This window comes from Salmo salar, chromosome ssa05 (genome assembly GCF_905237065.1).
Source record: "Salmo salar chromosome ssa05, Ssal_v3.1, whole genome shotgun sequence".
In the NCBI taxonomy this organism is placed as follows: Eukaryota; Metazoa; Chordata; class Actinopteri; order Salmoniformes; family Salmonidae; genus Salmo; species Salmo salar.
The window spans coordinates 39,731,576-39,752,421 of NC_059446.1; the positions used below are offsets into that span (position 1 = coordinate 39,731,576).

At 41.8% G+C, this 20,846-nt stretch overlaps 4 protein-coding genes across 5 annotated transcripts; 2 read left to right on the forward strand and 2 right to left on the reverse strand.

Annotated features, from left to right (window-relative positions):
* The first annotated feature begins 1,032 nt into the window (after positions 1–1,032).
* LOC123743108 (SLC35A4 upstream open reading frame protein-like) lies at positions 1,033–4,416 on the forward strand. The gene is made up of 3 exons (XM_045718240.1): positions 1,033–1,373; positions 3,810–3,908; positions 4,132–4,416. Exons 1-3 carry the CDS (start codon positions 1,359–1,361, stop codon positions 4,327–4,329), a joined length of 312 nt encoding a protein of 103 aa, XP_045574196.1. The 5' UTR covers positions 1,033–1,358; the 3' UTR covers positions 4,330–4,416.
* On the forward strand, positions 3,808–6,539 carry slc35a4 (solute carrier family 35 member A4). Its single transcript, NM_001140128.1, is given in 2 exon segments — positions 3,808–3,908; positions 4,132–6,539. A coding segment is annotated over 1 exon segment (978 nt). The 5' UTR covers positions 3,808–3,908; positions 4,132–4,935; the 3' UTR covers positions 5,914–6,539.
* On the reverse strand, positions 6,431–10,249 carry LOC106604845 (uncharacterized). The gene is made up of 5 exons (XM_045718239.1): positions 10,114–10,249; positions 7,648–7,766; positions 7,169–7,556; positions 6,894–7,044; positions 6,431–6,682 (listed from the first exon to the last, which is right to left on the reverse strand). The coding sequence occupies exons 3-5, from the start codon at positions 7,271–7,273 to the stop codon at positions 6,615–6,617; spliced, it is 324 nt and encodes a 107-aa protein (XP_045574195.1). The 5' UTR covers positions 7,274–7,556; positions 7,648–7,766; positions 10,114–10,249; the 3' UTR covers positions 6,431–6,614.
* A 4,088-nt stretch (positions 10,250–14,337) lies between these two features.
* cd74a (CD74 molecule, major histocompatibility complex, class II invariant chain a) lies at positions 14,338–19,607 on the reverse strand. Of its 2 annotated transcripts, none has more exons than XM_014199898.2 (9): positions 19,305–19,607; positions 18,350–18,519; positions 18,007–18,092; positions 17,714–17,770; positions 17,499–17,582; positions 15,794–15,872; positions 15,407–15,604; positions 15,151–15,204; positions 14,338–14,943 (listed from the first exon to the last, which is right to left on the reverse strand). In XM_014199898.2, exons 1-9 carry the CDS (start codon positions 19,388–19,390, stop codon positions 14,936–14,938), a joined length of 822 nt encoding a protein of 273 aa, XP_014055373.1. In that variant the 5' UTR covers positions 19,391–19,607; the 3' UTR covers positions 14,338–14,935. The 2 variants fall into 2 exon arrangements, with proteins under 2 accessions (XP_014055373.1, XP_014055372.1); XM_014199897.2 differs by having other exon boundaries at positions 18,007–18,095.
* Between the last annotated feature and the right edge of the window lie 1,239 nt (positions 19,608–20,846).

Below are 20,846 nucleotides of genomic sequence, written 5' to 3' on the forward strand. Positions count from 1 at the left end.
TTGAAAGTTTCTTCAAGTGCAGTCGCAAAAACCATTAAGGGCTATGATGAAACTGGCTCTCATGAGCACCGCCACAGGAAAGGAAGACCCATAGTTACCTCTGTTGCAGAGGATAAGTTCTTTAGAGTTACCAGGTGAATGATTCTACTGGCCTAATGCTCTAACCACTAGGCTACCTGCCGCCACAAGTGGAGCTGTTGGCGATAATAGTTGCCCTCCACTAGGTGGAGTACGTACAACGTGTTAGAATTATAGTATGCTCAGATTCTCTGTCTGTATTGAATAGTTTATCATCTGGTAAATCTAATAGGAGTGACCTACTATTGAAGGTATTAATGTTGTTATGGAGAATTGAGAGAATGGGTGTATTAATGAGATTCTGCTGGGTCCAAGCACATCCAGGTGTGGAAGGGAATGAAATTGTAGACCAGTTAGCTAAAATATTTTTGAAATGAGATATAATTGATATTAATGTTCCACTGGGTAGAGGTGAGGCCAAATGTAAGATCAGAGACATTTTGATAGATGTGTGGCAGAAGTGATGGGACTGAGCCCAAGGGCCAGCATCTATATGCCTTCCAAAGAAAGGTTGGTGGACCAAGAGTCAAAGGTCAGATTAGGAAGGAAGAGGTGGTGTTTGCCCGATTGCACTTAGGACATTGTACATTGAACTCGTCACAACATCTGGTTGGCAAGCATGTTAATGGTTTGTGTCTGGAGTGTATGGTCGATGAAACGGTGGAGCATGTTGAAGAGAGGGAAAGATTGAAGTGTGGGGTTATTGAGGTTGGACGGGTTTAGAAGGGATTTGGTGGATGGGGTAGGGTCAATTAGAAGTTAGTAGGGCTCTTTTTTTTCTTTTTCTCAGAAGTACTGAGTTAGGAGGATTTAGAAATCTTGTAAACCGTGATTGACCACACACACTTCAGCACAGTCGGTGGCGGCATGTACCTTTAACGTTGGTTTGCGGACCGCCATTACATCATAGAAGAAGAAACTACGGTTTCCACTAGTCTAGATAACACAGCAATCTATCCCCGATAGTGCATGTGGGGTAAAATCATTTACGACACATACCCAGGAAATGATAGCACGGGAACAATATCTGAATTTATTCCAAGCATACTACAGAGGATTGACAGCAACTACAATTTTCAAATGTCCATACGCACAGATCTAGGATCAGTGTCCCCTAACCATATCCAGCCTCGATGGTTGAGAGGTGAAACAGCTCGCTGACTTGCGATCAGTGCAACTTTGCCCACAAGCAAATAGTGTTCCAGGCAAAAGTAATCGTTCTGAAGTGGCGGTGCATCCTAGGCATACGAGTATATCACAGAGCATTCACTTAAACAAAAATGGCGGGTGACAAGGTGAGTACTGTTTTTTGCCTTCAATCTTTTTTAAGTGTCTTGTCAGAAAACGAGCTATTTAAGAGTAGCGTGATCTAGTCATAAACCAACTAGCTTTAACTTAAAATCAGATAGGCACGGTGTGTTGGTAAGTTATGTCTGGGGACGTGTAACGTTATTCATTACGGAAACGGTTTAAGAAGCAAGGAGAAGATGGCGGAAAAACAGGTTTTGTTTGAGACTGCAGCTAGTGAGTCGGATGAAACTAATCGTACAGAAAGTGAGAATGAATGGGTTGCAGTGGCAAAACTGTGCTGTAAACTACTAGACTTGTTTTTAGGTCGGAGTGAGGGTTTTGGATCAATGCTAACTTTGGAAATCCGTTTAACCTCTCGAGGAAAATGTGGGTGACAGTCACAAGAAGTGGTGTTTAGATTTTGTGTGTGTCTGCGGAGCATAAGAAGCGTGTTTTTAAGACTCAAAGATACCGGTGGAATGTTTCCAGTATGGATTTTCGTAGCAGGGCGCCTATCAAGTAGTGGTGGGGAGTAGACTATTGGCGCGTCAACTCCCATTTCTGGTTGTCAATCTTCATGAACGTCAGTATTTTTGCAGGGGAGGAAACTATTTTGCGTAGTCTACTTCTAGAACACACTCTCGCTGGCTACATTCCCAATCCGGCCCTCATACTATTATGGCCCCCTAATCATCCCCAGCGTCAAATTGGCTCATTCGTCCCCCCCTCTTCTTCCCTGTAACTATTCCCCAGGTCGTTGCTATAAATGATCCTGTGTTAAGTTAATTTACCTGGTAAAATAAGGGTTAAATAAATTAAAATGTCGGCCACCAGGAAGGCAGTCAGAACTGTACATCGGTAATAAAAAAATGTAGGCTATAGGCTATCGCAATGCTGTATTTCGCAATTCCGTGGCTTGCAATGTCTTATGTAAATTCACAAAATTAGGGCCTATCAATGAGTAGGCTGAGCTATTTTACACTCAACAGACCGAAGACCAAACACACACTAGCGTTTTTCATAGTGAAGAGAAAGAGGATCGGGGCAGGCAGAGAGACAGTCAGAACCGGTAATCTGTATCTAGCAATGCCTCGTAAATTCACCTACAGTATGGCTAAGTTAGTCTTCATAGTACCAGTGAATTGAAGTTGAACAAAGCCAAATGCATTAGTTTAATTAGGCCTAAATGTGCAAACCAAGTATTGCCTATAGCGTATTTAATGAAACCCTGGCTGGCTGTTGATGTCCTAGGTCAGGGCTCTCCAACCTTGTTCCTGGAGAGCTATCTTCCTTCCTGTAGGTTTTTGTTCCAACCCCAGTTGTAGCTAACCTGATTCAGGTTATCAACCAGCTAATTATTGAATCAGATATGCTAGATTAGGGTTGGAGTGAAAACCTACAGGATGGTAGCGCTCCACGAACATGGTTGGAAGTCCTGTTTTAGGTAATAGATCACAAAGCAGCATCCCAGCTAAACTTTTTGAAAATGGCAAGTTTCAACTTTCTCATCCATAAACAGTCATCTGCAAATACGGTTCAGCAGTTCCTATCATCATAACGGGGGGGCATTGTTATTAGGAAGGACGTCTACCATGGCTGGATCGCTAAAATAATGATTATGATCACACTTCCTCAATTTAAATATTATGGGGAGATCTATATATACATTTGCGAGCCAAGCATGAGTTATCAGTGTAGCCTATTATTGTCGAGACGTGATGTCGAAATATCTTCACGCCTACAATTAAAAACCTCCAGTAGTAGGACTCTGCTGGAGTGACCCTGTCAGAGGGAAGGAGAATGAGGTGGCAACAGTAAGGAGTGTCCAGCGTGTCTCCTATCTGGAGGCGGTGAAAATATTTGGAAGGAACGAGTGGCGGGCGAAGAAACTGTGGTAGTAGAGACACAACAACCAGTTAAGGTTTCTCATCAATCGAGGAATAGTGAAATGCTACATGTTAAGGTGGACTTTGTATTATTTATTGCAATGGTCATAAACTACAGCACAAGTGGAGAAGAAGTCTAAGAAAATTGTAATCATTGTGAATGCAGCTGAACGCTTTTTGGGTCTTCGTGATTTCATAGACAAGGCCGTGCAAGAACTCCTATCGGTGAAATCCTGTCGTTAAACCCCATCGAAGAAGTTTAAGAACCAAACGGAGCAAATGGAACTAAACAGGGAGGGACCTACCTGAATTTGTCCAATAGAAGCTCTCGTTTTTGTTGTAAAATGTTTTCCATTTGGAGTAAACAGTTTGTTACAAAACGTTTTCTAACATAATCAGAATAATGAACACAGCCCTGGTCACTGTCATACGCATGCATAAACTGAATAGAATGCATAGACAATATAATGCATTAACTGACGGGCAATGACAGAAATTGACAGGCGCTTCAGGAAGTGTTTGCCAGTCAGTGTAACTTACTTGCATTTGTTCTAGGATCCTTTCAAGCAGATGAAGGATCTCAACCAGCTCAAGAATCAACTGGAAGATATCCAGAAACGTGTGGAGACCGAATTTGCAGCAGGAATTCCACAGGTACAGTATGTTGTTATCCAATGTTAGAAAGTAGGTGAAATGTCACCTTATGAAACAGGACAGCAGACAAACCATGAACCTCAAGTCAGTCCTGAAACAGTAATAGTATAATAGAAGAATCAACTAATGATTGCTTTTTAAACGAGAGTCATAAAAGCATGCCATATATTCTATTTATTGTGTGCCTGCTTTGTCCTGACTGGTGTTTCCTGTTCTCTCCCAGGGGGGCTCTGTGCTGGCATCTCCCTTTTTGAAGGGGTTCCTGGCTGGGTACGTGGTGGCCAAGCTCCGCTCCTCAGCTATCATAGGAGTGCTACTAGGAACATTCACAGGCATCTATGCTGCTCAGAACTATCAGGTGCCCAACATTGAAAGCACTCTGAAAGACTATATGAGTTTGTTTAGAAAAGGACCAAAGTAATGGGAAGAACCAGGTCTAGGCTTCATCTTCTAACTGCCAAAGGTCAAGGACACAACCACCACTTCTGTAGATGCTCCCTTTTCAGAGGCTCAAACCTCTATTGTGTATACAGCACAAAGAAAGTTTGGATTTAACTGGGTGTTGACGTGTCCGTTGGGAGTCCAGTGTGAAAGCCTGGGTTTGTTTTGGGTTTTGTTTAAAGGGTATATAATCTACATTCAGTGCCCTGGGAACATCTGCTATTCTCTCTGCTGATCACTGTGAATCAGATTATAAAGTGTGTAAAAGGTGATAAGGTTCTGTACTTTGAGTGTAAGGTTACATTGCAGGGATATTTGACTGCTTGCCTTAGTAAAGTTGCCTCGTACAGTAGCCATCTAATTGATTTTGAATCAAGGTTGTTAACAGCAAGACAGTGGTGCTTTCATGTTTTGTAATCACAAACAACTTTTATCAGCTTAGAATATGAACATATCTTGAGAATATTATGTTATGGTTTAATAGATCTAGCCTAATTTAGGGGATTTAAAAAATAATTGTGTTGCCCATTTAGAGGGTGTTTGTACTTTTATTCCCCGGGGGGGTTCATAACATGCAGTATTGAGAATGATTGTGATCCATGCCGTGGGGTCCAAGTCCCCATCCCGTCACAGGACGTGGTGGAGGAAGAGGGTCCAGTGGGGTGGACTCCTAGGACTGATGGTCCTGATCTATGGCTCCCATGCCCCCCTAATAGCCCTCACCAAGGTGGGTGGGCGGGTTCCCTTTAGCTCCTCCTCCTGTGTGCTTCTGATAGAGATAACCAAGCTTTTGGTGTCCCTAGCCACTCTGCTCCTGACTAGGGACCTGTCTGCCCTGCGTGCCCCCCTGTCCCTGGCCCTCGTGGCCCCCTATGCAGTCCCAGCTGCACTCTATGCCTTCAACAACAACCTGGTGGTCTTCATGCAGATCTACATGGACCCCAGCTCCTTCCAGGTCCTCAGCAACCTGAAGATCGCCTCCACGGCCCTGCTCTACTCCTCCTGCCTGGGGAAGAGGCTGCGGTCCGCCCAGTGGCTGGCCCTGGGGATCCTCATGGGGGCCGGGGTGTGTCACAGCTACAGCAGTCTGGATCTGGAGTATCCAGGGCAAACTGAGGACCAGGCAAGTTCCAGGCTTCACATCACAGCCTGGGGCCTTGTTCTAGTGCTGGTTTACTGCTTCATCTCAGGGCTGGCGGCCGTCTACACAGAGCGGGTGCTGAAGAGCCAGCGACTACCCCTAAGCCTGCAGAACCTGTACCTGTACGTGTTCGGATTGGCCATCAACTTGGTCTCCTACCTCTTAAGCATGGGGGGAGAACAGGGTTTCCTGGAGGGTTACTCAGGGGTGGTGTGGGCCATTGTGGTTGGGCAGGCAGCAAACGGGCTGCTGATGTCAGTAGTGCTGAAGCATGGCAGCGGCATCACCAGGCTGTTTGTCATCTCTTGCTCTATGCTGGTCAATGCTCTGCTCTCCTGGGCCCTACTGGGCCTGCAGCTCACCCCCATCTTCCTGTTACCCACCTCTATGATTGGCCTGGCAACCTATCTGTACTACAGTTAGCAGAACTCTGCCTAAACCTACCTGTATTGGGTACAGTGGACCCCTGCTAACTGACTCCCAATCCACCACCCCACCACAATCTCTGGCAACACTTTTTACCATATGATGCGTTGACATTGATTGACATTAAGGTTGGAATGTTTTTTTGGTTGGAGTGTTCTTTTCCCTTTTGAAATGCGTTTTTATTTTAGTGATTCAGATCCAGTATTTTTCATCTCATGTCCCAAATGGTCCATTTAGTTTGAGTTATTTGAAGTTTCTAATTTGATTGTCGATTATGTAATAGAAGCTGCACTTCAGCTGAGAGTTACAGAGCCCTTCGTCACACCGTCACTGTTTTATCTGTTATGCATAATGTATCGCCTACTTTTCACTTGCCTTTGATTTCCAGGTCAATCAAATTCCTCCATATTCATTCAAGCCTTTTCTTCAATATGTCATGGGTAGTTGGATTTGAGTAATACGTCTCCGTTATTTCTACATTGTCACCCAACACTTCTTAAGAGTGGTGCTATGATTGTCAGTATGATCATTTTATTAGCATTTGTCATTACCTCTACCAATGTCAAGACGTATAGTACAGAAAGTGTTTATGCAATACTATATATTAAAGATAAATATTTCAATGTTTGTTTCTCTTATTTCTTACCAGTAATAAAATGCCATAAATTCATGAGAAACATTTCCCCATCCTCTCACTGTTACTGGGATACTCTTTGTCCCTTGAGGTCACCCTGCACACACAGAATGTCCTTTAGCTCTGCCAATGCTATGGAGGAAGAAGAGAAAGAGAGAATCTGATTTATTGATGAACTAGGTTTAAAACCAATAAATCAAGGTATGCAATAGCAATGAAATACACCATTATTTCAAGTGATGTAAAATCAGTTTTTCTCAAAGTAGGATCTTAACTGCCTATACTGAGACAGAAATATGTTATAGTTAATATTATACAAGTGTTATCCAGGTGTGTAACTCACCTTTGCGGAGCTGTTTGTTGTCTGCCTGTAGCTGTTGGTTCTGAGAAGACAGGTAGACTGCATCCTGTATGGCCTCCAGCAGGAGAGTCCTGTACCTGCCCTCTGACACCCTCCTCTGCTCCTCACTCACCTGGCGGAAAACCCTGAACACCTGATACGGGATTGAGGGTGGGGAGACAGAGCTTGGTATGGTGGTGAAAGGTGTGACACTGGCAAAAAATGGGTAAGATAGGCAGGGTTGGTTCAAACAATGGCAGTGCAGGTAAGGGCCGTACCTGCAGACTCTCCTCCCTAAGAGAGTGCAGCTCATGCTGGTGTCTGTGGTACTGTGTCTCCAGGTCTCTCTCAGCCTCCAAGGCCTCAGTGTGCAGGGCCTCCATCTGTAGAATCAGGACCTGTCTCTCTCTGCCCAGGACCAACAGCTCCCTCTGGGGGCCATCAGTCTGACCATAGGGATAGATTTATGGAGGCAGGACATTTGACAGTTTGAGTGTCTAAGATGTGAGGAATATCATGATTAAATCAATCTCAAGTGTTAGTCACCTGCTCCTGCCCCAGCTCTCTTTCCATCTTCTCCACCTCCTCCTGTATCATTCTCCCATGATCCTCTTTGATCTTCCTCCTCCGCTCCTGTGCTCTGTTGTACTCCACCTGGTACCAGTCCTCAAGTTGTCAAAGGAGGAAGATATTTTACATTAGGGACAGATCACTTTGTTCTTCTCAACCTCACAGAACAGTAGAGTATTCCTGGTACCTGTTCTGAGTGGCCAGATTTCTCACTGCTCTCCTGTTTCTCCTCCTCTCTCAGGGCTTCCTTTAGCTGCTGGATCGTACCCACTTTCTCCTGCATCCTCTCCACACTTACTCTCCCCTCTGTGAAAAAGGAAAGACACACAGTTCTTGGGATTCACTGTTCATAGCGACATAGGCCTCTGATCTCTACACTATTCTATTCTGTAGGCCTAACACCCGATATAATGGATCACAATCATCAATTGAGAAGATTAGATGAATCGGGTACAAATCCTGAGCAAAGCTGGAATAGTGTAGGTTCAATGGCTGTTCATTATGAGAGAATGCCAAGAGCGTGCAAAGCTGTAATTAAGGCAAAGGGTGGCTACTTTGAAGAATCTAAAATACATTTAGATTTATTATGTATATTTTCCATTATTATATTACATACATTTGAAGGACAGTATATTTTATATTAGTAATATTTTGTTTGTTTTTAGTCCTAGCCTTCAGCTACCCTCAACCCCTCCCATCTATCTCTGAAGACCATCTACTTTTGATTTATAGCTGACATATACAGTATTTTTCTAATGTACTGTGATGTTTCACAAAAGTTCTGGAGCTTTCTATTGTCAGAGTTTCTAGAGATTGTAAATGAAAAGAAACACATTTTCTAAGAGTATTATTATATTATTGATCAATTGACTATGACTTTTCAAATCACCCAGCAGTGCTATTTACAGAGTTCCAAGTAAATGTTGCAATTTGTCAGCCATTCCTGATCTAATTATTCTGTCTCTTCACAGTAAAATATGCAGAGGTGGGATGGTTATATCGTGTTGGAGGCTATTTTGTAAATGACGTCGCCGAAGTCAAGGATCGGTAGGAAAGTCAGTTTTACGAGGGTATGTTTGGCAGCATGAGTTAAGGAGGCTTTGTTGCGAAATAGGAAGCCGATTCTAGATTTAATTTTGGATTGGCGATGCTTAATGTGAGTCTGGAAGGAGAGTTTACAGTCTAACCAGACACCTACAGTAGGTATTTGTAGTTGTTCACATATTCTTAGTCAGAACCGTCCAGAGTAGTGATGCTAGTCGTGTGGGCGGGTGCGGGCAGCAATCGGTTGAAGAGCATGCATTTAGTTTTACTAGCATTTAAAAGCAGTTGGAGGCCACGGAAGGAGTGTTGTATGGCATTGAAGCTCGTTTGGAGGTTTGTTAACACAGTGTCCAAAGAAGGGCCAGATGTATACAGAATGCGTAGAGGTGGATCAGAAAATCACCAGCAGCAAGAGCGACATCATTGATATTTACAGAGAAAAGAGTCGGCCCGAGTATCTGGAGCACCAGCATTTGTGGGTTCGATTACAGGCTTAAAATGGCCAGAAACAGACTTTCTTCTGAAACTCATCAGTCTATTCTTGATCTGAGAAATGAAGGGTATTCCATGTGAGAAATTGCCAAGAATCTGAAGATCTCGTACAACAATGTGTACTACTCCCTTCACAGAACAGTGCAAATTGGCTCTAACCAGAATAGAAAGAGGAGTTGGAGGCCCCAGTGCACAACTGAGCAAGAGGACAAGTACATTAGAGTGTCTAGTTTGAGAAACAGACGCCTCACAAGTCCTCAACTGGCATCTTCATTAAATAGTACCCGCAAAACACCAGTCTCAACGTCAACAGTGAAGATGCGACTCCGGGATGCTGGCCTTCTAGGCAGAGTTGCAAAGAAAAAGCCATATCTCAGACTGGCCAATAAAAATAAAAGATTAAGATGGGGAAAATTACACAGACAGTGGACAGAGTGAGGAAACCCCCCCCCCCCCATACCTATACACCCCTCCTATAAATAAAAAAAGCCCCCTAAACCACCCCCCTTATTACCCAATCCCACCATACACCTCTCCTAAATTTAACACAAACAAGAGCCCCTGATACCCCACCCCTATCTACCCAACACACCCCTGAACCTACCCCACACTCTTATTATTTTAATTGTTATTATTTCATTACTTTCATTAAAAGCATAGCTTACAAAGGGAAACTGATTGTATATTGGTCCTTTTGTGCTTTGACCCCAGATGGATGGTGAATGATGTAGACTAGCCAGTGGAGGCTGATGGGAGGAGTTATAGGAGGACAGGCTCATTGTAATGGTTGGAATGGAATTAATGGAACGGTATCAAACATATGGAAACCATGTTTGACTCCGTTCCATTTATTTCATTCCAGCCATTACAATGAGCCCGTCCTCCTATAGCTCCTCCCACCAGCCTCCACTGAGACTAGCGTAGTGGTTGTCCTATCACAGCGACTTCAAATACTTATGAGGGAAAACGGGATTTCGAACACTAATCATGCAGGTTTCATCTAGTGTATTTTGGTGGTCATATTTAGAACTATAGCTCACCCTAGTATATTTACAACTACAGCTCCCTACAGCATGCTTGTGTACTTATTACAGTCCTCACATTGCATACACACTACCTTGGATGTGTTCGTCCACCTCCTGTCTCAGCTGGTCCTGCAGGTCTTTCCTTCTCTCTATGGTCACACTGTGGTCCGTGTTGTGGTCAGTGTTATGGTCACTATTACCAATATGTATTAGGGTCTGTGGTGAATGCAGTCCCTGCCAAATCAACACAACTCTAAATACTCATTGCAGAGATTGAGGCATAGTTTATTTGTTGCTTCAGATACAGCTAGATATGCTGTTCTCTACAGGAAATAGACTGTATCTCACCTTTAGATTCTGGGTTAGTTCTGCCAGCCTATGGACATCCTCCTCTCGATGGTCCCCTTGTGACATAATTTTTGTTCGAATCTCCTGAATACTGTCCCGGATCTCATGCTCGGTTACCTGAGGACACCATCGTCCACATTAACCACAACATTTATGAAAGAGATTGATCAATAACACTAATTTACCCTTTATAACAAGTCTCATGACACACATACATTGGACAGTAAGTAGTGAGGTACTTACAGGTGTGTTCATGTCCTCAGAGAAAGCAGTCTGAAGCCATGCCATCCAGAGTGTTGCGAGTTCATTTGGGTTTGATTACACTGGCCTGAAATATTTATGTCCCAGACTCCATTTTCACTGGTCAAGGGGTGTACAGTTACTCAGGATGCGGGTATGAGTTCAAAACAGAGGTTACCCTCAGATAGACTTTTCCAATAAAGAAGTTGTCTATTCTCTAGCCTAGTATGGTTGTCTCTGTAAAAATACAAACTCATAGCAGTCTGAACTGAATGTTTAGATTTATTTTATTATGACTGTAATCACTGAAAAAAACTGTGTATTGCAGATGGGTATAATAATAAAATGGGGGTATTAGGTGATAGTTGGCTATTGAACTTCATTACTGTCACTGTGTCACTAGTTAATGAATCCCTTATGTTGAAGTGAGAGAAATAAGTGACCAATTTAAGGCAAAATCTTTCAATTCTTTACCCACCCTCTTGATTGTTGTAGTTGCATGTCTGCAGTAAGTCCTGAAACATATTTTAATATCTTGAAAAGTCAACCCCACTCTTTAACATTCCATATTCTGCTTTAGTAAAAGGGATAGTAAAACTTCCATTTTACTGAAGGTCCGCTTTCACCTGAAATCTACAAATGTCAAAGGTATGCAGGAAAATGTCCTCTTTTTAATTTATGGGAACTAATCAAATATGTGAATGACAGTGATAATAGTGGTGCAGATAAGAAATGAAGGATGTGTCAGTGTTGCCAACTTATTTAGCGAGTATTCAGACCCGTCTAGCGACACATTTTCAAAAAGCGACTAGCGACAAATCTAGCAACTTTTTCTGTTGTTATTGGAGACTCTGACGTGAAAGCATGTATCGTTCTTACTCTTTTCAACGAGCAGCGGCCCGTCCAAAAGCACTCACAGGCAGCCCAGTCCTCGCATAGCAGTCCCTCCTAGCTGCAGTCAGAGCAGGAGATGTTCACCCCTCCGCGTCCAGACTGCAAATTAATCGCGCATGCGGGAAGCCACCGCGGGCTGACCCCGCCCTGGCTTACGTTTTTAAAAAACAATTAACCTGAATTAGGGCCAGACTAGTTACCCTAATTTTCTCACATTGACAGTTTTTTTTCTATTATCTCTTTTTGGTCAATTTGGATTGTTAATGTAGATTGTATACATTTTTTAAAAAATTTAATTTTATGGTTATGGTTAAACATTTTCATGTTTTACTGTGACATGTTGTAGGCTCCTAAGGTTAAAAACCAAACCAAATTAAGAAAACTAAACAAAAAAATAAAATAACAAATAAAATAAAAAACTAAGTAACTCCGCCAGAGTGTATTTTTTGGTCACTTTTGCCGGTCCCAAGCCCGGATAACGGAGGAGGGTTGGAATTGTGACATTAAAAAACAAGAATCGACAGAAGAAAGTTCATTTGTAGATCTAAACATATTTAGGGTGTTTTTTATTCCTCTCTCCTACAGCGTCCATCATAATTACATGCACATGGCCAATTATGCAAATTAGGTGATGATGTCATTTAGCGACTTTTAGGACAGCCAATAGCTACTTTCCTTACTGAGGAGTTGGCAACACTGGATGTGATTCACCACCTGGATTCGGTCTTATGTGGCAAAATGTGAAATGGTGTTTTTTTATACATTGCATAAAAGTAGAGACTCAGAGCTACGAAATGGTATATCATAGATACACTGCATTTGAGGAACAATGGGAAAGTAATTCTGCTTTGAAAGTTGATCAACTTGTAAACTCACTTTTGAGAAAATCGCCTTTGAATGTTTTGGTATCTAACGAAGAGCTCTTTGTCTACACCCATTCAGCATCGTTCACACCCTCTTAAGCTTTAGCCTCACCCATCTCGTTTCGCTCTTGAAGTGCACACAAGAAGCTCTGGCCGATGATTTGTTTACCTCTGGATAACATGAAAATAGCCTAACCAGCTCTGTTGGCAACAATTTCATTACGCTTTTCTGCAGACACCGGCCATATTCAATGGGTGTTGTACACACATCACGTAACATTAGCTAACGAGCCAGCCAGCTAACGTTAGCTAGTTATTAAACAACAATGTACAACGTTCCAACGATGCCACAGTGCTGGGAGCTAACCAAAAGGTCCAATGTTAGCTAGCTCTATTCACCTTCCATATTATGCCCCATCAGCACTGGAGAATAGAATAAAGCACCTTGAATGACAATACACTATTTATACAAAAGTATGTGGACACCCATTCAAATTACTGGATTCGGCTATTTCAGCCACACCCGGTGGTGACAGGTGTATAAAATCGAGCACACAGTCATGCAATCTCCATAGACAAACAATGGCCTTACTGAAGAGCTCAGTGACATTTGTCACTTTTTCAACAAGTCAGTTCGTCAAATTTCTACCCTGCTAGAGCTGCCCCGGTCAACTGTAAGTGCTGTTATTGTGAAGTGAAAACGTCTAGGAGCAACAACATCTCAGCCGCGAAGTGGTAGGTCACACAAGATCACAGAACGGGACCGCCGAGTTCTGAAGCGAGTTAAAATCGTCTGTCCGCGGTTGCAACACTACCGAGTTCCAAACTGCCTCTGGAAGCAACATCAGCACAAGAACTGTTCGTCGGGAGCTTCATGAAATGGGTTTCCATGGCCGAGCAGCCTCACACAAGCCTAAGGTCACCATGCACAATGCCAAGCGTCGGCTGTAGTGGTGTAAAGCTTGCCGCCATTGGACTCTGGAGTATTGAAAATGCGTTCTCTAGTGATGAATCACGCTTCACCATCTGGCAGTCTGACGGACAAATCTGGGTTTGGTGGATGTCAGGAGAACGCTACCTGCCTGGATGCATAGTGCCAACTGTAAAGTTTGGTGGAGGAGGAATAACTTTGTGGCAACAAATTGGGGATGGCTCTTTCCTGTTTCAGCATGACAATGCCCCCCGCACAAAGTGAGGTGCACACAGAAATGGTTTGTCGATATTGGTGTGGAAGAACTTGACTGGCCTGCACAGACCCCTGACCTCAACCCCATCGAACACCTTTGGGATGAATTGGAGCGCTGACTGTGAGCCAGGCCTAATCACCCAACATCAGTGCCCAACCTCACTAATGCTCTTAGCTGAATGGAAGCAAGTCTCCACAGCAAAGTTCAAACATCTAATGGAAAGTCTTCCCAGAAGAGTGGAGGTTGTTATAGCAGCAAAGGGGGGACCAACTCCATATTAATGCCCATGATTTTGGAATGAGATGTTCGACGAGCAGGTGTCCACATACTTTTGGTCATGTAGCGTATGTAATTTACCAAAAATTATACTCCCTCTGCCAAGGAGCATGTTGTATTACCATCATCATCATACATAGAGGCATGCCACCCTACACCAAAATGTTGTGCTTTAAAAAGTAATGTTCTTCAGTAACCAACATCTTAGTATAGATGTTCTGCACACAGATCTAGGATCAGTTTACCCTCCCCCAAAAGTAAAACTGATAATGTGTCAACAGTTAATTTCATCCTACTGTAGCCTACTCCTAACCAATATCATAACCCTTAATCTGCAGTCTTGTTATGGTCATTAATTTTACACTAGTTGTTATTTTGTGGTGGGTAGATTCTATGTTAAATTAATCTATGTTATCCCAGAAATAAGAAATAGTCAAATGGTATCATGTATGTTTAAGTAGTCTGTCCTAAAGAGGTTAATGTACAATAAGAGTCACAAAAAAACACATTTTAGTAGGAAATAGCACTTTATTAATTTTTATCGGTTCACCTATCCCTACATTCATAAAAGTCAAAGCATGCTTCAAAGACATGGTTATAGAGGTTTAAACATTACATCTATGTTAGAAACTCTAGACAGAAGCTGATCAAATAAGCCCTATGGCAGTCTATGTGGAGAGACAGAATAGGGAAACGGGGTGGGGCTAGCCCCCATCAGATGGATATGATTGGAGGGCCAGGTTAAGGGACTAGGGGTCAAAGTTGACAGGAGTGGGGTCAGGGTTTGGGGATGGAAAAGTCTGGGTGTTGTGCATGGTTTAAAATGTAACACACATCTTATATTTATATCTCAAATGCTTTACATAGCTATGTTGAGTTCAGAAGCAAAAAAAAGGCTATTAATAATGTTCATAGCATTTATACTGTCCAAAGAAAAATATTATCCATAAATCAAAAGAGAGTACTTCATTGTTTTGTATTCCAGATAATTGACCTTTATCATGATAGAGGAAGAGTGAAATAGTCATTAGAAGGAAAAAACATTTTTCGATCTGACTGAGACGAGGAGAGAGCAGGCCATCTGGTGTCCTGTTAGAGCTGTGGTTTTACTCATCTGCAAAATATAGAGAATAGAATCAACCATATGTACGAAACCATCATGCAATTTATTCAGATGAACAGTACACAGTGTAAAAACAAAAATCAGATAACACTTTTAATTCCATGTAATCAAAAGTGTTGTCTATGTATTGTATCCCTCTCTGTCTGTTTTTGAGTTTATTTCTCTCCCTCTATTTCTGTTTGGCTGTAAAACACTCACCCTTGTACTCCTTCAGCTGCATCATCCTGGGGAAAGCTGCCATCCGACTGGGGACTGCGGGGAACAAACAGTAGCATGAGACAACAATAGTCACATCACTATCTATATGTACATACAACTGCATAGATATACCATGGCATGTGTAATAGTGAGAAAATGGGCTTTGTTTTAGACTGCAGAATGCACTGAAAAGCAATTGAATGGACATGGAGGTCAGTAACGCTTAACGCTGTATAACTGTCTGCCTAGTTCCTACATCTGTCACAGGTGGCTCTGCCGCGGATGCTGGTGCCCTCGATGGGTTTGCCGTCCTTGTCCACACACCAGCAGAAACCAGTGGCGTGCCAGCACTGCATGGGCAGGTAGTTGCCCTGCTCGTCACACTGAGGGAGGTAGGCACCAAGCTTACGGCCTTTGGAGGCCTCCAGGTTACACTTGGTCTGCAGGCCAGCGGCTGAGGAACAGACAGAAGAGAGGGAAAGACGAAAGAAAAGAGGAGAAAAGGTGAGTTTTTATTCAATACTTGGTTCAGGTCGTGGATGAAATAAGAGACAGAGAGACAAGACAGAGGAAGTTGTGCATTCATAAGGTGGTGTGAAGGTTGGTGGGTGGTGGTGATGGCGGGGGTTTGTGGTAAACTCACCAGGCTGAGGTGTGGTTGCAGGGGGCTTCTCCTGGGCCATCTGGAAGAGCAGCCAATTACGTGTCCAAGCCTCAAAACCCTGCAGAAAATACAGTCAGGGGTTAAAGTTCAAATAAGATAGGCCTAAGTGTGGGTCCTATACTGTATATTCATGGGATATTATAAGGAGAGACCAAACATTCAGCCTGCTGCACAGTCACTATGTAAGCTCTAGTCTAGAGCGCCTGATTAAATTGTGGTTAAAAATTGTGGTTCAACTCTCTCTATGGTTAAAGTAGTAAGAAATGTATGTAAAAAACCATGAGTATGCTTAATTAACTATCATCTTAAACCAAAATATTTTATATTACCCTAAATTCCCTATGGTAGACAAAACATCTTAGTACCGTAATTTCCGGACTATAAGCCGCAACTTTTTTCCCACGCTTTGAACCTCGCGGCTTAAACAATGACGCAGCTAATATATGGATTTTTCCCACTTTCAATGACGTGCTCAGTTTATTGGCGGCATGAAGCTTTCATTAGACCAATGAAATTGCCGAGATTAAATCGAGCAACTCTCAAACTTCCCATCATTCTGATTACGGTAGTCATTTTGTCACCCTCATCATGGCAAAGACACGGAGAAATGCATATGATGCAGCTTTCAAGTTGAAGGCGATTGATCTGGCTGTTGGAAAAGGAAATAGAGCTGCTGCACGGGAGCTTGGTCTTAATGAGTCGATGATAAGACGTTGGAAACAGCAGCGTTAGGAATTGACTCAGTGCAAAAAGACAACTAAAGCTTACTGCAATTTTTTTGTTGTTGTTGTTACAAGTCGTGTTTCGTTAAAGCCTATTTATTTTTGTTACAAGCCGTGTTTCGTTAAAGCCTGTGTAAAGTTCATTTGTTTCAATGTACCGGTAGGCACCTGCGGCTTAGAGACATGTGCAGCTTATTTATGTTCAAAATAATACTTTTTTAAAAATTCAGTGGGTGCGGCTTATATTCAGGTGCGCTCAATAGTCCGGAAATTACGGTACATTAAACAAACTAATGTTTTCACCACACAAGAATTACAGGAAATACACATCCTTTTTACCTCAGTTTGGTTGTGTTAGTATGAAAGGTTATATTCATCATCTTAGAAATTCAATTGCTTGTACCAGATAAATATCTTTGGTTTGTACTAATCAATTCCAGTCTAGAGTGACCAACTGGTAAATATTGGTGCCTGAGAAGTTTAAAAGGTACTAATTTACCAGAATACAAGTTTTCTGAACACAAGTGTGAATAGTGTGTCTGTAGGGAGTAATTTTTCTGTACTGTCTTCAACTTATTTCAGCATATTGATTATGAATTTGGACATCTAAAACCAATGTCTTGATACTGGGCTATAAATGTAAAATCCATGACAACAGGAAGCAGCAACAGTATCATTTTCAACTTATGCTTTAGGAATATAAATGATTATTTTCACATTATTTTTCAACGTGAATCTACTTAATTAGGTCAAACTACTGAATGAGGCAAAAAAAACTTGCTATCATTTATTGGTTTTGATTATATAAGTGAAATTGTTGAAATATGTTTGTCCTGCCTATTATAAGTGTATGTTCTCAGGGTGAGTGCCAAACGGTAAACAGGAGCCTTATGGCCCTAGTCAAAAGGCATGCACTAAAGAGAGAATAGGTTGCTATTTGGGACACACAGATTCAGTCTCACCTTCCACTCGGCCTCCTCCATCTGTCTCTTCAGGCTCTGCAGGTTGGCCAGGAACGTCTCGTTGAACTGGGGCAGCTGGGGGTTCTAATAAAAACAGACAATCAAATGATTGATCAATCAATCAATCGATTGTCAATATTTGACCTTTCTCTGTCTTTTGTAGAGGTGACTTCAATGCAAAGAGTGGATAAACGAATATGTATTTATTAATTTACCTGCAGCAGATCCTTCACCTGCTTCTCTAGGCTCACAATGGCAGTGGCCTCCAATTTCTGATGGGAGAGCAGAGAGACAAACAGAAAATAAATACTCATCACACTCAAATTTTTATTTCAAAAGAGCAGGAAGAGGGAGCTTAGTCCTAAGGGGGTAGATGTACAATGCAATTTCACTGGAGTTAAACACAAGTTGACAGAGGGAAGTGAGCTTGTTGCTGCCATCTAGTGACCGCTTTTCCTCAGTTTATAGAAGCCTTTATGAAGAAGCAATGGGGAAACAGGAGTCATACCGTCATGGGAGTCTTTTTGTCCTCATCAGTGAAGTCTATCAGCCGGGGCATGTTGAGCATGGGCATGTGCATCTGGACAGGGGCTACTGCTTGAGCAAAAGGGGGGTGACAGAGACCATTGAGTGTACACTTCAAATTGGGAGAAAGCTAGCTCCTCCAGAACTTTGAACTTCAGAGGAATAAACCCAGTACCTGTATTCCTCTTTTCTATCAAGTCCCCCCAGTCTCTCTTCCTAAATAAGTATATCTCACTTCCCTCTCCTTTGACCACCAACACTATCTACATCAACACCACTCCTTCCCTCCTTGTTCCTCCATCTCCTCCCTCCCCTTCCTCCCCTACCTGGAGGTCTGTTTCTCAGCTGCTTGCGCATGTTGTCATTGCTCTTCTCCATGTCGTGGATCTGGCCCCTCTGGTTGAAGACCATGTAGGCAGTGAAGGCCTGGCCGGCCAGGAGAAGACAGGCCAACACTGTGAACCCTGCTATCTTCAACGGACGGCTGTTAGAAGCCCTACAGGAGGGAGGGAAAGAGAGATTTAGAGAGATTACACCTTGACTCATGGGGACTGGATCAAACATTTTCAATGTCATTTTGGTATGAGGATGTCCATAATTGCATTTCTGACATTTTGGGGTTTGCCCTGGTTTCTTATGTGAGATCAGTGCACCTCCAAAAAAATAACTAACTAATTAAAGCCCTGGTCCAGAGTCAAAAGCTAATCCTAAACCAGTTCTTATAGAATTAAAATATGAAACCTTTTTCTGTTCCTCATTCCTGAGCCAATGATTAATGCAGGTTTGTGAGACATCACTAGTTGCTAGGCAGAGGCTTTGACCAGGAAAGAGCGAAAGTATGGGGAAGGCCACCCTAATCAGATAACTCAAATTTTTTTGAATATTCCCTCAACAATGACTATAATCAACACGTTGGGAATGTAATTCAGAAAAATACATGAAATCAAATGTCATGATTGCATGTTCAATATCATTTGTGCCTACTTTCAATAATGATGTAATTTCAAAATTGCATGGCCTACCAGTTGTAACCTTTAACATAAAATATTACAAATTTTTAAGGACTTTCCTAATATTATTTTATATATCCTTTTTGATATTATAATACAATAATTTGAATTTATACATACTTGAACCTTCATTTGGAAGATAAAGAAACACTGACCCTATAGGCAAAATGAATGTTTACCGATTTAACTGCAACATCTATAAAACATATTTAATTTGTAATACTAATCAAATTAAATATGCTTTATAGATTTTGCAGTAATTGTGTCTCACCCTCTTGTAGCTGTCATTGGTAGGATCACGTCCTGGCTCCCTGTGCGCTCGAGGAGCGCATCATCATGTTGCTGTTGCCCCTCCATTCTCTCCGCGTCCAAGTTCTCTCAAGTCAAAACTAGTCTGGGTCCGACGAACGCAACGATTTAACAGTGTAGTAAATGAGGAACGGATCTATTCGGAGAAAGTATCGGGTTGAAATGAATAGAACGATGATCTTGCCTGGAATTAAATGGAAAGTCCCCAGTCAAAATGGGCAGGTTCAACTACATTGTCGAGGAGTTTATTCTAAGCTGTCATTGGTCAACCTGTCCTGCATCACTTGTTGATGGAGGCAGACAAATCTGAACTGATGAAAAGAAAGTAGTTCAACTTTTCATAGCATTAATAGTTGTTAGAAAATCCCTCAGATTTAAAATGTAAAATTAACATCCCATTTGATTGGTTTAGAGGAAACGCTTTTACTATACAGATCATAATTCATTCTGGAATGGGTGCAAAATTTAAAACGGATACCCCAGTGTTTATCTAGCCCTGTACCTAAACTGTCCCAGTAATTATATGAGATTTATTTGATCAAATAATGAATATAAATAATACTTATGGATAGAGGTTTGAACCAGTGCAATATTTTGATTGTCTTATTTTCAGGCGATAATAATATATAGATAGAAAAAAAGAACATTTGGCTTTTGTCTTTAATTCTATTCTGAAATGGGATGCAGCTACTTTTGAAGCTGCAGTATGGTAGTAGGAAAGGTTAGTATGATATTAAAGTTGATAAGGATGCAAGATGTTTGAAACCTTGCTCCCCAGAGACAACATTGTCATATTATAAAGTTCTATTCTCATTGGATGTCTTGAAGGCTATTATCTACTTCTGCAAACGGATCATCGGTCATTCCCTAGTTCTTGAACAGGATTCCCCTTATTCTGCAGTGAATGTTGGGGATTTTCGTTTTAAGGAAGCGGTGACGAGAAGAAGAAGCTGTCAAGATAAATCAGATCATTGTGTGAGGACAAAAAAAGTCTCAATACAGTACACATTTACTCATAGTCAGTTTAGACTAGTTAGACTAGTTAGTCAGTCTGGAGATGGATATCTGTACTGATCTTATAACACAGCTTCAAACTGAAACTTTGATACTATACTATACTATACTGTGAAACTGAAACCATTCTGAAACCATTCTAAGATTATGCTTATAAAATAAGCAGGGAAAAAATGCGAACACACCAGACCCTAATAATGAGTTTCCTCATTGTTAATCTCCTCATACTTGCCCTCCCTCGTGAGACTATTCTAATCTCGGTCTTCTCTAATACTAAAACATACTTTGTTTGAGCAGTAATCTGTTTCTCCTTTCCAAATTATAGAGTGCTTATCTGAAAACTCAGAAGGGAAAGAAGAGCAAATTGACCAACGAGACAAAAATACAGTGGTGTTTATTTGCAAATTAAAAAGCACCAACAATATTAGTTACACTGTAAAAATTATTGACAACAATTACAAGTCTTTATCGTACAGTCCAGGGAGATTAG